General features: G+C 33.6%; 1 protein-coding gene across 5 annotated transcripts in view; it reads right to left on the bottom strand.

Moving 5' to 3' along the window:
• Window positions 1-6,298: 6,298 nt before the first annotated feature.
• LOC144968118 (uncharacterized) overlaps window positions 6,299-13,564 on the bottom strand; it is a gene marked incomplete in the record, with an annotated part of 113,039 nt that continues 105,773 nt past the window's right edge. For 4 of the 5 annotated variants that reach the window (XM_078906120.1, XM_078906123.1, XM_078906121.1 and 1 more), the window contains 3 exon segments: window positions 6,299-8,331; window positions 10,787-11,074; window positions 12,638-12,782. In XM_078906120.1, coding sequence (XP_078762246.1) covers window positions 8,317-8,331; window positions 10,787-11,074; window positions 12,638-12,782 — 448 coding nt within the window. 5 annotated transcript variants of the gene reach the window in all.

Below are 13,564 nucleotides of genomic sequence, written 5' to 3'. Positions count from 1 at the left end.
TGGATAGGCAGATTTGCGTAAAGGCGATGCCTGTTGTATAATATCAAAGAGTACCGTTGACCGAAGGAAGTGAATGGTTGTGTAACACCAAAAGCCCTATTGACTCCACCACGAGGTATATCCGGCTATGTGGTCTTGTGGTATGACACTCGCTTTTGGATCGGTAGGTCCTGATTTCGAGTCTCGCTCGGCGCATAGTTGAGTCCTTGGAAAAGGCTCTTTATTTACATTCTCTCACCGTAATCATCAGGTGTAAAATGAGTACATGGCCGTTAACAGCGTTGTCTCTGTCTGAAAAAAAATATTTGTAATATCGCCTAACAGGCGTCATGTCTCGTTTTACCTACATGTTGTTTTGTGTTGCTGTTGGTTAGTGACCCTTCGAGCACATAATTTTGTGTAGATTTCGCTATAAAAAAAGCTCAATTTTAAAGCTCAATGTTTTAACTCACTCAATCCTAGAGATTTTTGCTACATTTCAAAATTGGAAAAATGTAGGTATTAAAAATGAGCATGTAGGTACATAGATAATGTTATTCAACTACCATTAACATGTAAAAACTAAAAACATTAGCTTTGATACTACGCCTATAATTTGTCTCAGAAAAATGGAATAAATAGGCATGGGGTAATAGTAATCCCGAGTAAACAACGGATATAGTTGGTGTTAGGGTTGAGTGAGTTAATAGGTGTGTCACTATCTCAAGGCTCATGAATTAATTGGTGAGGGTAAAGACAGAGAAATAATTTCAAAACCAAAAACTGTAAATTTTTCAGCATTGCATTTTTTATTTATGAGCATTAGGTTTGGCAATTTAAATACATATGTAAATGATAATCATATACTGTAGTAAGGAGAAGCACAATATTAAATGGTAAAACTGCCTAGTACAACGAAAAATTCGTAGAAATACAAATTTTTTGGCTCCAGATACAGAGCTGTATAGGTCTCTCTGACTCAATAAACCTTGTTGAGAAGGAAAGTCTAGATTCTTAGAACCATTATTCAGAATATTGTAGCATTTTTGGACCATGCTGAGGGTAAATTGTTTATCACTAAAGCTATCTTAAGTTATTCTTTCTGCTTTTCCCTTGGAAACTACGATTTAAAAAAAATTAAAGTTGGCAGCTCTGTAAAACAAATTCATAAAACTGGTTTTTTAAAAATCAGCTCCAGATATTTGATTTATTTTCATTCACGGGTTTTATTAATCAGCTCCAGATCATTGATTAATTTTCATTCACGGGTTTTTATTTAAAATTGATTTGCACAAACTTCAAATATTAAACAGCAGCGTGTTAAAATTGTATTGGTTTCACGATGAAAAAAAAATCTTTGATTAATGAATACTTTTATAAGGCATGCTAAAAAAAAAATCTAAAATTAATTGCACATTTTTACATTATGCGTTCAGTTTTTCAAATGTTCCCAGATTCCCAGAATGCCTTTCATGTTGACTCAGGACTAACGGGTATATTTTGCATATTGAAATGGTTTTATGATTTTTTAAAAGCGTAATTTGTACCCATTATCATTCCCTCAAAATTAATATTCCGTAACAGATGTTACGTACATTGTCGTTGCTAAGGACACCAGGAGTGCTCTAAAAATCTTTTTACAGTCCATCGCTTCTAGTAGCTTAGTATCACTTTTACCACTTTTACATGAAATCAACAACGTTTTGAGTGTCACACAACTTTTGGAAGGTCAAAATGAAAAAATCCAGAACAAAAAAGTGAAATGACTTTAATGAAAGGGGGGGGGGGGTCCTGAAAGCTCAGTTGGTAGAGCACTCGCTTCACACGCAAAGGGACCGAGATCAATCCCGGGTGCAGTCGATATTTTTCCTGAACCCCCCCCCCCCCCCCCCCCCCCGTCCATCCAGCAATGATTGGGTAGCTGGGTCCGTTAGATCTCGTGGGAAGTACTTTGCGATAGACTAGCGTCCTATCCGAAGGATAGCAAGCACTGCCTATTGTCCGTTTCACGCTATCCCGCTCCATGGGTCTCATGGCTCTAAGGACTTTAATGAAAACAGGTAAAATGGTCTGAAACGTCACGTCATCCAGACAAACGTGTTCAAGAATAAATGGAAAACTCGGGGCTGCCTGAAGCCGGTGATCTTGAAAATACTAACGAAAGAGTGAAGATGGAGATGCTTCGTATGGGAACAATACAGACAATGGACGTTTCAGGTACAAACCTTTCGTCAGCACAACAATACGCAAATTAACGTACGACTGCTCCAGTTGCCAGTTCCCTAGTGTCATATTGTGAATGGGCAATATAATATGTAAATTTGAGATACTTTAATGGATGGGAAATAACTGCGTAATTGTTATGGTCTGTGTAGTATTGTAAGAGTTAAGTCCCATCTAAGGTTATCTAGTCGGGAAGAGTGAGAAACCTCTTATGAAACGTCCATCCTATAGCTTGTAGCAAGGCCGTCTTTATAGAAGGCCTTGCTTGTAGTTGTTGTCCATAATGGCTTTACTGACATGATGTAATAAAATGACCGCTCTATAATTCTATAATATCGTCTGTCTCTCCTCTTTCTTCTTCTTCTTCTTCTTCTTCTTCTTCTTCTTCTTCTTCTTCTTCTTCTTCTTCTTCTTCTTCTTCTTCTTCTTCTTTTTCTTCTTGTCATTAACTAGCAACTCTGTAAGTATGGTGAGGACAATTAGAGACATGCCCAGGCTTTTATTTTGATTTTATTGATTTCTCTGTTAAATTCAATTTGGCCATTAATTTTTAAATTATTTTCAGGCAGAGAATTCCATATTTGGATGGTGCTTGGAAAAAAAACCCAGTTGAGATAAGCATTAACTCGTGCCTGCAGGACCTAGTATGAGTGCTGCTTTCTTTTGTTAGGGATAAGGCGATCAATTTGGATCAATGTCAGTCCATGACGAGTCTTAAAGAGGACTTTGGCTTTTTGTATTTAATGTAATGGCAACCAGTTTAGGCTCTTGCGCATTTCACTGATACTTTCAGTCCTCCTGTAGTTGTTACAAACAAACCTAAAGGCTCCGTTTTGAATTATCTTGAGCTGTTCCATATGCTTTTTACTTTTCGGGTCCGAAACATGTGCACTATAATCTAAAACTAACACTGGCCATACAAAGACTTTATAGAGGTTTCTAAGATGTTCCTTGGACAACTTTGCATACTTCTTCATAAGAATCCACGTTTTGTATTGGCCTTTTACAAAGGTTATCGATGTGGTGCTGCCAAGACATTTTGTTGTCAAAAGTTAATCCAAGTTATTCAGCTTTTTGCGTTGTTTCCATTTTTTTTTCTGTATAATATTATATAATAATCTGAACTCACTATTTTCATTTTGTTCGCAATTCAAATTACTGGCATTTCTTTGGGTGGAATTACACTTTCCATTCTTTCTCCCCTGCCCAGATCTTCTTGTTGTAATCTTTTGATGTTTGAATATCCCTATAAAGAATCAAATTGTCCGCATAAAGTCGAATTTTTTATCCTTTTGTATCCTTTTGTTACTTTGCTCGGCATATCGTTGATGTAAATCAAAAAAAAAAAAATAAGTGGGCCTAAAACTGTTCCTTGAGGTCAATAATCTATAGAGATAACGTCAGGGTGTAAACTGAACAACCAAAAGATGGCCTGATTCCTTATTCCAATATAAAGCCAAAAGGTTAAATAAGTTCAAATAAGGGATGTTTTTTTTTGTTTTTTGTTTTTTGTTGCTTTAGGTCTCTTCCAACACAATTGAGGTTATATGAGAGACCGCTGAAACAAAAAAACAAGCAATCTAACAAAAATAGTACAAATATAAATCAAAATCATTATAAATTATAAATAACCAAGAACAAACAGGCAGAAGATTTACAGAAAAAAAAATATCCCCTGTCAAAAATACAATCACAAACCAAAGAAGCAGGATAGGCTAGTAAAGAGAAGAAGAAACGACATCACTATCGGATCGTACACCCATGCGAACATCATAGGTATATGATTCAAGGGTGATGCTCCCATCCAACCACCCGCAAATAAGGGATGAAAATATTGAAACGTTACATGATATATAATATAAAATTCCATTAAATTCCATTCACAGTCGCAGTTATCGTCGATGCACAGACGAGTTCCGACTTAATGAAAAGACAAGAATGTTTGACTGTTTGTTTTTAGGGGTTTTACGGCAAACTTTTAGATCTTTTCGGGACCAGTAAAAAGGATATCATAGTGGAAATCTTCTAGATCTGAAGTTGATAATATTACTATTATTATTATTATTATTATTATTATTAATAATATAATAATAATAATAATAATAATAATAATAATAATAATAATAATAATAATAATAATAATAATAATAATAATATAATAATAACAGTGATAATAATAATAATAATAATAATAATAATAATAATAATAATAATAATAATAATAATAATAATAATAATAATAATAATAATAATAATAATAATAATAGTATAGTAGTAGTAATAATAATAAACAGTATTAATAATAATAATAATAATAATAATAATAATAATAATAATAATAATAATAATAATAATAATAATAATAATAATAATAATAATAATAATAGTAATAATAATAATAATAATAATAATAATAATAATAATAATAATAATAATAATAATAATAAATAATAATAATAATAATAATAATAATAATAATAATAATAATAATAATAATATAATAATAATAATAGTAGTAGTAGTAGTAGTAGTAGTAATAATAATATAACAGTAATAATAATAAGAAGAAGAATAAGAAGAAAAGAAGAAGAAGAAGAAGAAGAAGAAGAAGAAGAAGAAGAAGAAGAAGAAGAAGAAGAAGAAGAAGAAGAAGAAGAAGAAGAAGAAGAAGAAGAAGAAGAAGAAGAAGAAGAAGAAGAAGAAGAAAACTTTATTTCATCCTTTCGGAAATTCTTTGTACAGACATGTGGTACATAATAAAAATCCAATAAATATTTGCAACAATATCACGAAGCATAAGTAGTAAAAATTAAATGTATAATATAATGTTCTATTATGGTCTTTGCAATTTTTTAAAAAACATGAAAAAGGGGTAAATTTCGAAAATAGACTGTACATACTAGTAAGGAAAGAGATGGCAATAAATCTACGTAAAAAGAATATACAATTACAAGGTTTTAAAAATAAATATATAGACAAACGAATAAATGAATTCGTAAAATTCTTATTTAGTTCTTCCAGAATTAAAAAGTCTGACAATGGAAGGTAGGAAAGCTTTCTGGTGTTGTTCAGTCGTTGTCTGTACAGACAACAAATGACCAAATAATAATGAATATAACAGATTTTCAAAAAAGAACAAAATACTGAACACGGAACGTTTCAGACTCAAAACCCTTTTTCAGCAAACAACAAAAACAATAAAGACAAAAATACATTACTAAATTCCAGATAGACGACTAGACGACTAGTCTAGGAATTTAGTAATGTATTTAGGTCTTCATTGTTTTTGTTGTTGGCTGAAAAAGGGTTTTGAGTCTGAAACGTTCCGTGTTTGGTATTTTGTTATTTTTTAAAGCTGTTATATTCATTTTTATTTATTACTTTTTAAATTCCACAGCTTCTAGCAGCTTAGTATCATTTACACAACAAATGATTACTTCTTTCAGAGTGAACTATTTTTAAAAGCACTATAGAAAAAGTAAGACAAACAGGACCATTTCAAATAAGGAACAGAAAATTCCATGAGCAATCCATCAATGTGCCAATTTTAGCATGACCTAAAACCGCCATCCGGGCACAAGAAAAGGATCCTGCTATGAACGATACACTCAAATGTTTACAAAGTAAAGATTCAAAACTAAAAGTAACATAGGACATAACAGAGATGATTTAGAAGGAAAATATTATAATGGCTCAAATTTTTTTTTAAAAAAGGAACCATTCGTTCAAATGCCTCCCTCTCAGCAAATTTTTTTTTTAAGGGTTTTCCCGCACTTGCAACATATTAAGGTCATATCAGAATCAGTAAAAAGGAGGATAATGGGATGGTAGTAAAAGTTCAAGAATTACAATTAAAGCACCCAAGAACAAGTAAGACAAAGGGGTATTGATACAAATAGGAAACAGATGTAGATTCCAAGAGCACATTATCCAAGCACTTAGTTTGAAATCACCTAAAAGTCTCATCCAGACACAAGCACAGGTCCCCACTAAGAGGAATACACTCAAATGTTTACAAATTATTATTATTATTATTATATATATATATATATATATATATATATATATATATATATATATATATATATATCATAACACACAAAATTAATACAATTCATAACAGAGAGATGATTTATAAGACAAAAAATATCATCTCCCAAAACTCTAACTAGACATTTGACTATTTCCCTCCCAGCTAGGATATCAGGCCAGGGCCAAGACAAAACCAATTTATCTCATTCCAAGACAAAGACAGAAAGCATATTGGAAAACAGATATAGGGGGATAGAAGATGCAGTAAGTGCCTCCCTGCCACTACGGGAAGTCAGAAACCCCACCCAGATGGATCCTGCTATGAAGGATAGGATACAATCAAATGTAGACAAAGTAAAGATTCAAAACTAAAAGTGAAATAGTACATAACAGAGATGATTTAGAAGGAAAATAATAAAACCTCTCAAATATAAAAAAAGAACCATTCGTTCAATAGTCTCCCTCTCAGCAAATTTGTTTGCTTTTTGTTTTTAAGGGTTTTACGGCACTTGCAACACATTTAGGCCATATCAGCACCAGTAAAAAGGAATAAAATTGGATAATAAAAACATTCTTGATGTACATTTAAAAGGACTTGAGGAAAAAGTAAGACATAGGGGAAATCGTTCAAATAGGGAATTGATGTAGATACCAAGAGCTCAATATCGCTGTATTTAGTTAAAGATCACCTAAAAGTCTCACCCAGACACCAGCACAGGATTCCACTAAGAGGAATACACTCAAATGGTTACAAATCATGTGTTAAAGATTTAAATAATAACAATACATAACAAAGAGATGATTTACAAGGAAAAAAATATAATCTCCCAAAACTATAACTATACATTCGACTGTTTCCTCTAAGCCAAGAACTCCGACCAGGTTCAGGACAAGAGGGAAAAAAATTTGGAAAACAGATATAGGATTATAGAAGACACAACAAGTACCTTCCTGTCCACTATGGGAGGTCAGGAAGATTTAGAAGGAAAATAACATAATCGCTCAAAATAAAAAACAAAAAAGGATCCATTCGTTCAAATGCCTCCCTCTCAGCAAAAGATCCATGCCAGGACCAGGGGGAAAAACCAGCAATCTAGAAAAAGACGAGAGTAACGTGGAAAGGGAAAACAGAAAAAGGGGGGTAGAAGACATAACACAAGTGACCTCTCCGTTTACGTTAAAAGGTCATTCCATGGAAAATTTTGGGATTTTTTTCTAGAAAACTACATGAAGATTTTGAGTATTTGTTACCCAATAGATATTCAATGTTAATAAAATAAAGTGTTTGTCACAACAAGATTTTGAGTATTTGTTACCCAATAGATATTCAATGTTAATAAAATAAAGTGTTTGTCACAACAAGATTTTGAGTATTTGTTACCCAATAGATATTCAATGTTAAAAAAATAAAGTGTTTGCCACAACAAAGCATGGATAATAATCTCTGATGGGCTTCTGATCATAAAGTTGAACATTCATAATGGGTATTGGATAATATGATGTATGACTTAAGTTTTCAGAATTCATGTTTTATTAAAAAGTAAAAAGGATTCAGATAAGGATAATCAGTAACTATTAATAACATTATAATTATGATGATGATGGATATGGTAATAATAATGATGACAACATAGTAAGGATGACCATTGTAAATAATAATAATAATAATAATAATAATAATAATAATAATAATAATAATAATAATAATAATAACAATAATAATAGTAATAATAATAATAATAATAATAATAATAATAATAATAATAATAATGGGGTGTTTTAATTTCTCAAAGACGCATGAGCAAAATATTGATAATTGTACTGAGATTACAATGATATTAAGCAAAGGACGAAAAAACATTGTGGTTCCAGTCAGCAGTCCCTTTGTCCAATGAAATCTTGAAACCAATTTCCCCTCACTTTCTTCATCTTCAGTTATTAATCCAAGATATGGAAATCAACAAGGCTATCAAGCCTTCAAGTCTGCTGTTGTCTTTCCGACGTTCAGAATTCCTCTCACATCACCAAATCTTTCTTCAGAGATGCTCTACTTCTGTCAAAGTTGTCATACATTGTTGTGATTCATTTTTTCAAGTCCTGAAAGTAGTTTTGAAATATACAATTAATCATCTAATACAATAGTTTACAGTTCACGTTCAAGACCATAAGATGCAAAAGACACACTGTGCCCTTCACCGCAAATCTTATACAGATCAATGTTACCTATCACACCACACTGATCCTGTCACTCAAGTCATTCAATCTTCCCGGTGTCCTTGTGTATGTGGAAAACACGTTGAAATGATGTTGGGTCTGTGATGTCTATTATATCATGTGGTAGTTTGTTCCATTCACATATTGTACAAGGGAAAAAGCTGCATTTGTATGTGTTTGTTCTTGCAAATGGCTGGTAGAATTTGTCGGTGTGATGGAGCCTGGTCGAGTATCTGTTTTTTTAATTGTTTAAGGTTATGTAGATTGGAATAATTAGAGAGATATTTTACCTTGATACAACACAAGAATTAAGAGGACTTTTATTCTAACACTACCAATAAATAGTAACACATTATGATATCAAGTTTACAATAATAAAAATCTAGCTTTTATATAGCGCAATATCCACTAAATGTGCTTAAAGCGCTTTACAAGGGGTCCCTGACCAACAGCAACACGTAACATGTAGAACAAGACATGACGCCTGTTAGGCGATATTACAAATTTTTTTGAAAGAGACAACGCTGTTCACGGCCAGATACTCATTTTACACCTGAGTACGGTGAGAGAATGTGAGTAAAGAGCCAAGGACTCAACTATGTGTTGAGCGAGGCTCGAACCTAGGATATTCCGATCCAAAAGTGAGTGTCATACCACAAGACCGAGCATTGTTTACAATAATACTATAATTGGTATTTTGATTTTCATCAATTATATTCAATTATCAATATTTAAAAAATATAAAATTAAAAAAAATATACTGCCATGGAAGACTATTCAGAGTGAGTCCAAATAACCTGTTGATTGCACATGTGCATTGGGATTGGAGTCTGAATAGCCACAGGAGATTATTCAGACTCGAGTCTGAATAGCCGCAGCCGTGCAAGAATCATACATTATTCTACCCCTATTAATGGAAAATCCTACAATTTCTTCATAAAAATGTAGTCATTGAATAATGCTTTGAACCCATTTAAGTTTTAAAAACTTTCAACAGTTGCATAATATTTTCGCTTAATTCATTGATAAAGTTTGAAAAGTCATCTGATTGGCCATCTAAAATAATCTTTTGGTACGTATGAATACAATTCCAATGTTCTTCTTTTTGTCATTCAAATTGTCATTCAAGCAGATGGAGAAAGACACAAGCAAAAAGTACTACAGTAAAGCTCGAGTACAACGGCCTTGGATGCAAGGGAGAGCTTGGCTACAACAGGAAATTTTTTTTAACCCATTCTAAAGACTATATAACTCATATAATTCACACATGGCTATAACAGGGTATTAGTTCTTGGACCTTGGCTACAACTACAATATGAGCTGCAAGTTTAGTACCCCGTTAAGATAAATAAGCTACACTCAAGAAAAATACAGCAAAGCACACATGGCACACACAACTTATTGGGAACGGAGATGGGCTGGGGGTGGGCGAATAGTAGTTAAATGGATAGAAGTCATTCAAAATGCATTCTTTGCATTTTTTATTTCCTTCTATATTGCCTCCCTTCAAATACGGTATGGAGATAAAGATAAAGGGAGTAAATCTGACTCATGAATAAGGGAACAACACAAAACAAACGACGTTTCGGCCTTTGGCCTTTTTCAAGTAAATACAGAATATATATATATATATATTATATATATATATATATTATATATATATATATATATATATATATATATATATTAGATTGTCATAATAATAAAGGTGAAAATGTGTGTGTGTATTTGTGTGTGTGTTTGTGTGTGTGCATGCGTGCAATGGAAGAGAGATAGAGATATACTGTATGCATGGATATAACGGGCCTGGCTACAATGGGGATTTTTTGTTAGTCCCTCTATCCCCGTTGTTTCTGAGTTCCATTGTACTTGAACTACCATGCACCCAACACCATGAACAACCATCACAACGAGTGTGATCCCATGACAAAAACAATCAAAACATTTATACCTAACTTAAAATTCAGACAGACGGCAGAGATATATTTGGTAATATATAAATTAAATGTTTTGATTGTTATTGTCATTGGTTGACACTAGTTTCACCAATTATACAAAGTTTCACCCTTGAACAGCTCAGACGAAGTAAGATCTTATTTAATCAAGACACTAAACCATGAGAATGCGATAAGAAATCAAGTTTTTTATCAGCTTCTACAACATTCTGTGTTTGTATTTGGTTCTTTTTTGAAGCTGTTGTATTCATTTTGCTCAGTCCAAAACTTCTAACACTAACAGCTGAGTATCACTTTGACGTGATATAATCGGCTATAAATTTAAGCCATTTTCTCTTTTCTTTTCCTTTTCTTTTTTATAAATTTGTTCCCCTGATACTTACCAAGCCCAAGTAGATTGGGTTTTGACTTTCCCTGTCAGATTGCATATAAGAAGAATAGTCATTCATGTACGAAGTCCTGTAGCCAGGTCCATTTGCTATTGTAGCTGAGTATTGATCCAGACCACTGGGATCCTCGTAACCTCCTGAATCACCAAGGCCATGCAGGTGTGAAGATTGACCCTCTGTGTTGACTGAATAATCTCCCACTAAGTCAGCATAAATGTGTTCATTCTTTATCTTCGACTGAATCATGTGAACGATCATACGGTACAGGAATATATACTGATCCTGTGTGATAAAAATAACAACAAGAAAGATGCTCTTTTATATCTTCAATTCAAAGCAAATCCACCTACCAAACAAGTTTAAATTGATAAAATGATACATCAACTCCATAAATAACAATATGAAATTGAATGTAAGCTTCAATTTAATTACGAAAACAGATGAAACGTACGTTTCAGGTTTCCCCTTTATCAACAAACAGGATGAATGAATCACTACAGATGAATGAGATAATGTGGTAGTGGCGTTGTTGTTTTCGTAATTAAATTGAAGCTTTCATACAATTTCACATTGTTATTTATTTTTTCGAGCTTTGAGCAGCAACATATACATTACATCAACTCCATTAATTTGTATGCTTCAGAAACCTGGACAATTAATAAAAGCATAGAAAGAATATAAGAAACTTTTGAAATGTGGTTATTTCAAGGAATAGGCAAGGTAAAATGGGCTGATGGAAAGACAAACAAAGAAGGATGTGATGATCTAGGTGTCTAGAGAAAACTAATACAGACATCAAAATCGAGAATAAAAATTTTTTTTGGCCATAATAAACAACATCAAAGTATTCTTAAAGACTGCCTTAAAGGAAGGGTAGAAGGTAAAAGGTCACAAGGTCGGCAAAGACGAACTTGGATTCAGGACAGCCTCGTCACAATACAACGTTCAACTAGATGGGCTGCAACTTCTGGCTCTTGACCACAACTGGTACATGTTGGACAGGTGGCAAGTCCCCACCGTTACAAATGGAAATTAACCCAAAAGTTCATATTGGTGGTCAGAAATTAAATTCCCAGCACCTGGTTCTTTCCGACATAATACTCCTTTGACAGGGTGAGGCATATATTCTATAAAAGGGTCAAGAGATGTGATCTTTTAAAATCTTTCTTTCTACAGAACGAAATGCAAATTTGGTTTTTAAATTTCTATTTAACCACTTAACTGCCGTGCTCTGGAACGATTAGTATTAAAAATTTTGGCCTGAAAATTCTCCTTCAGATATCGATCGATTTCACTCTCTCCTTACCAGCCATTTTCAGGATTTCCCCCAAAACTTCATACCCAACTAACACAAAAATAGAATTTTTATCACTCTGACATAATAGCATTAAGTACTTGCGGCGATACATAATTTCTTTAGCAAGACATGCTCTACAACACACTATTCATTTTCTTTAAATTTGAATAAGAAAAATGTTTGTTGTATCGTAACGAATGTAACGATTTTCCTATAGTTGATAAGGAGAGGGTTAAATGACCCTCGTGAGGCCCAAAACCCTTTAGAAGGGATCCTGAGCTAACAGCAACACTTAACATGAAGGAAGAGACGTGATGCCTGTAATGTAATATTACAACTTTTTTTTTATAGAGGCATTGCTTTTAATGGTGAGGTACTCATTCTAAACCTGAGTGTAGTGAGAGAATGTGAGTAAAGAGCCATCTCCAAGGACTCAACTTTGCACCCCTAAGATTGGGACTCAAACTCGGTATATTCTGATCGGAAGGCGAGTGCCGTAACACAAGACCACATAGCTGCAAATACGTAATTTACTTTGTTTACAATACCTTAGTAGGCACTATATCTGATCTGATCTCGCTCATCTTGAGAAAATAATTGAATACATCAATGCTGTGATTCAGGGAGTATCTTTCCACACACTGCATAAAGTAGTCCAAAGCAATGAAGGTCCCAATTTTGCTAGCATCAGCACTAGATAAAATAAAAGACAAAATGTTGTCCACGAGAGTCATTAGACCCATAGAGCCGGAGTTTATCCCCGTTTTTATAACATGAATGGACAATAGCTATTTCTTGCTACCCTTTTGATTGTCCCTAGTCCACCAGATCTAATAGACACAATCACTGATGGGTTAACAGGGAGGTGAGAAAGAAATCTTGACTGCACCAGGGGTTGGCTCAGTCCCTTTGTGTGAAGCGAGTGCTCTACCAACTCAGCTACCGGGACCACCAGACTGTACAAGCCAAGATTTTAAAATCATATTGAATCAACAAAGTGATCAATAAAACAACATTGGATTGGAATCTATACATTTTCTGCATAAAGAACTGTATGCTGGGTTGGGTCTTTTGACCTCCCACGGTGGGCAGAAGGTCACTTACTGTGCCTTCTATTCTCTATACAGTGCAACCCCTGGATAACAATATCACCCGGGAGGGACCAGAAATTTTTGGCGTTATCCAGGGGTGTCGTTATTCCAGGATTTTTAAGATGGCGGAAAAGGTATGTGTGGTGAGACCCATGAATATATATAATATATAACAGTGTGATGAATGACCAATGCCTGAGAGACGATACATCCCAACAATATTGGAAAGTGTATTTCTCCTCTTTACAAAGGGTATACCAGTTACGCTTTCACTCCCCAATGTGTACTGTCATTGTTTTGATTGTGAACGGTGCTCGAATGCCATTTAACAAAACTAAGAATAAATCAAGAAAATCAAGTGCCAATATGCAAGAACACGTATGC

Source organism: Berghia stephanieae, chromosome 3 (genome assembly GCF_034508935.2).
Source record: "Berghia stephanieae isolate SIO BIC M18660-M18661 chromosome 3, UCSD_Bste_1.3, whole genome shotgun sequence".
In the NCBI taxonomy this organism is placed as follows: domain Eukaryota; kingdom Metazoa; phylum Mollusca; class Gastropoda; order Nudibranchia; family Aeolidiidae; genus Berghia; species Berghia stephanieae.
Note: the sequence above shows the minus strand (reverse complement) of the source record. Positions and strands in the feature narration are given on the sequence as shown.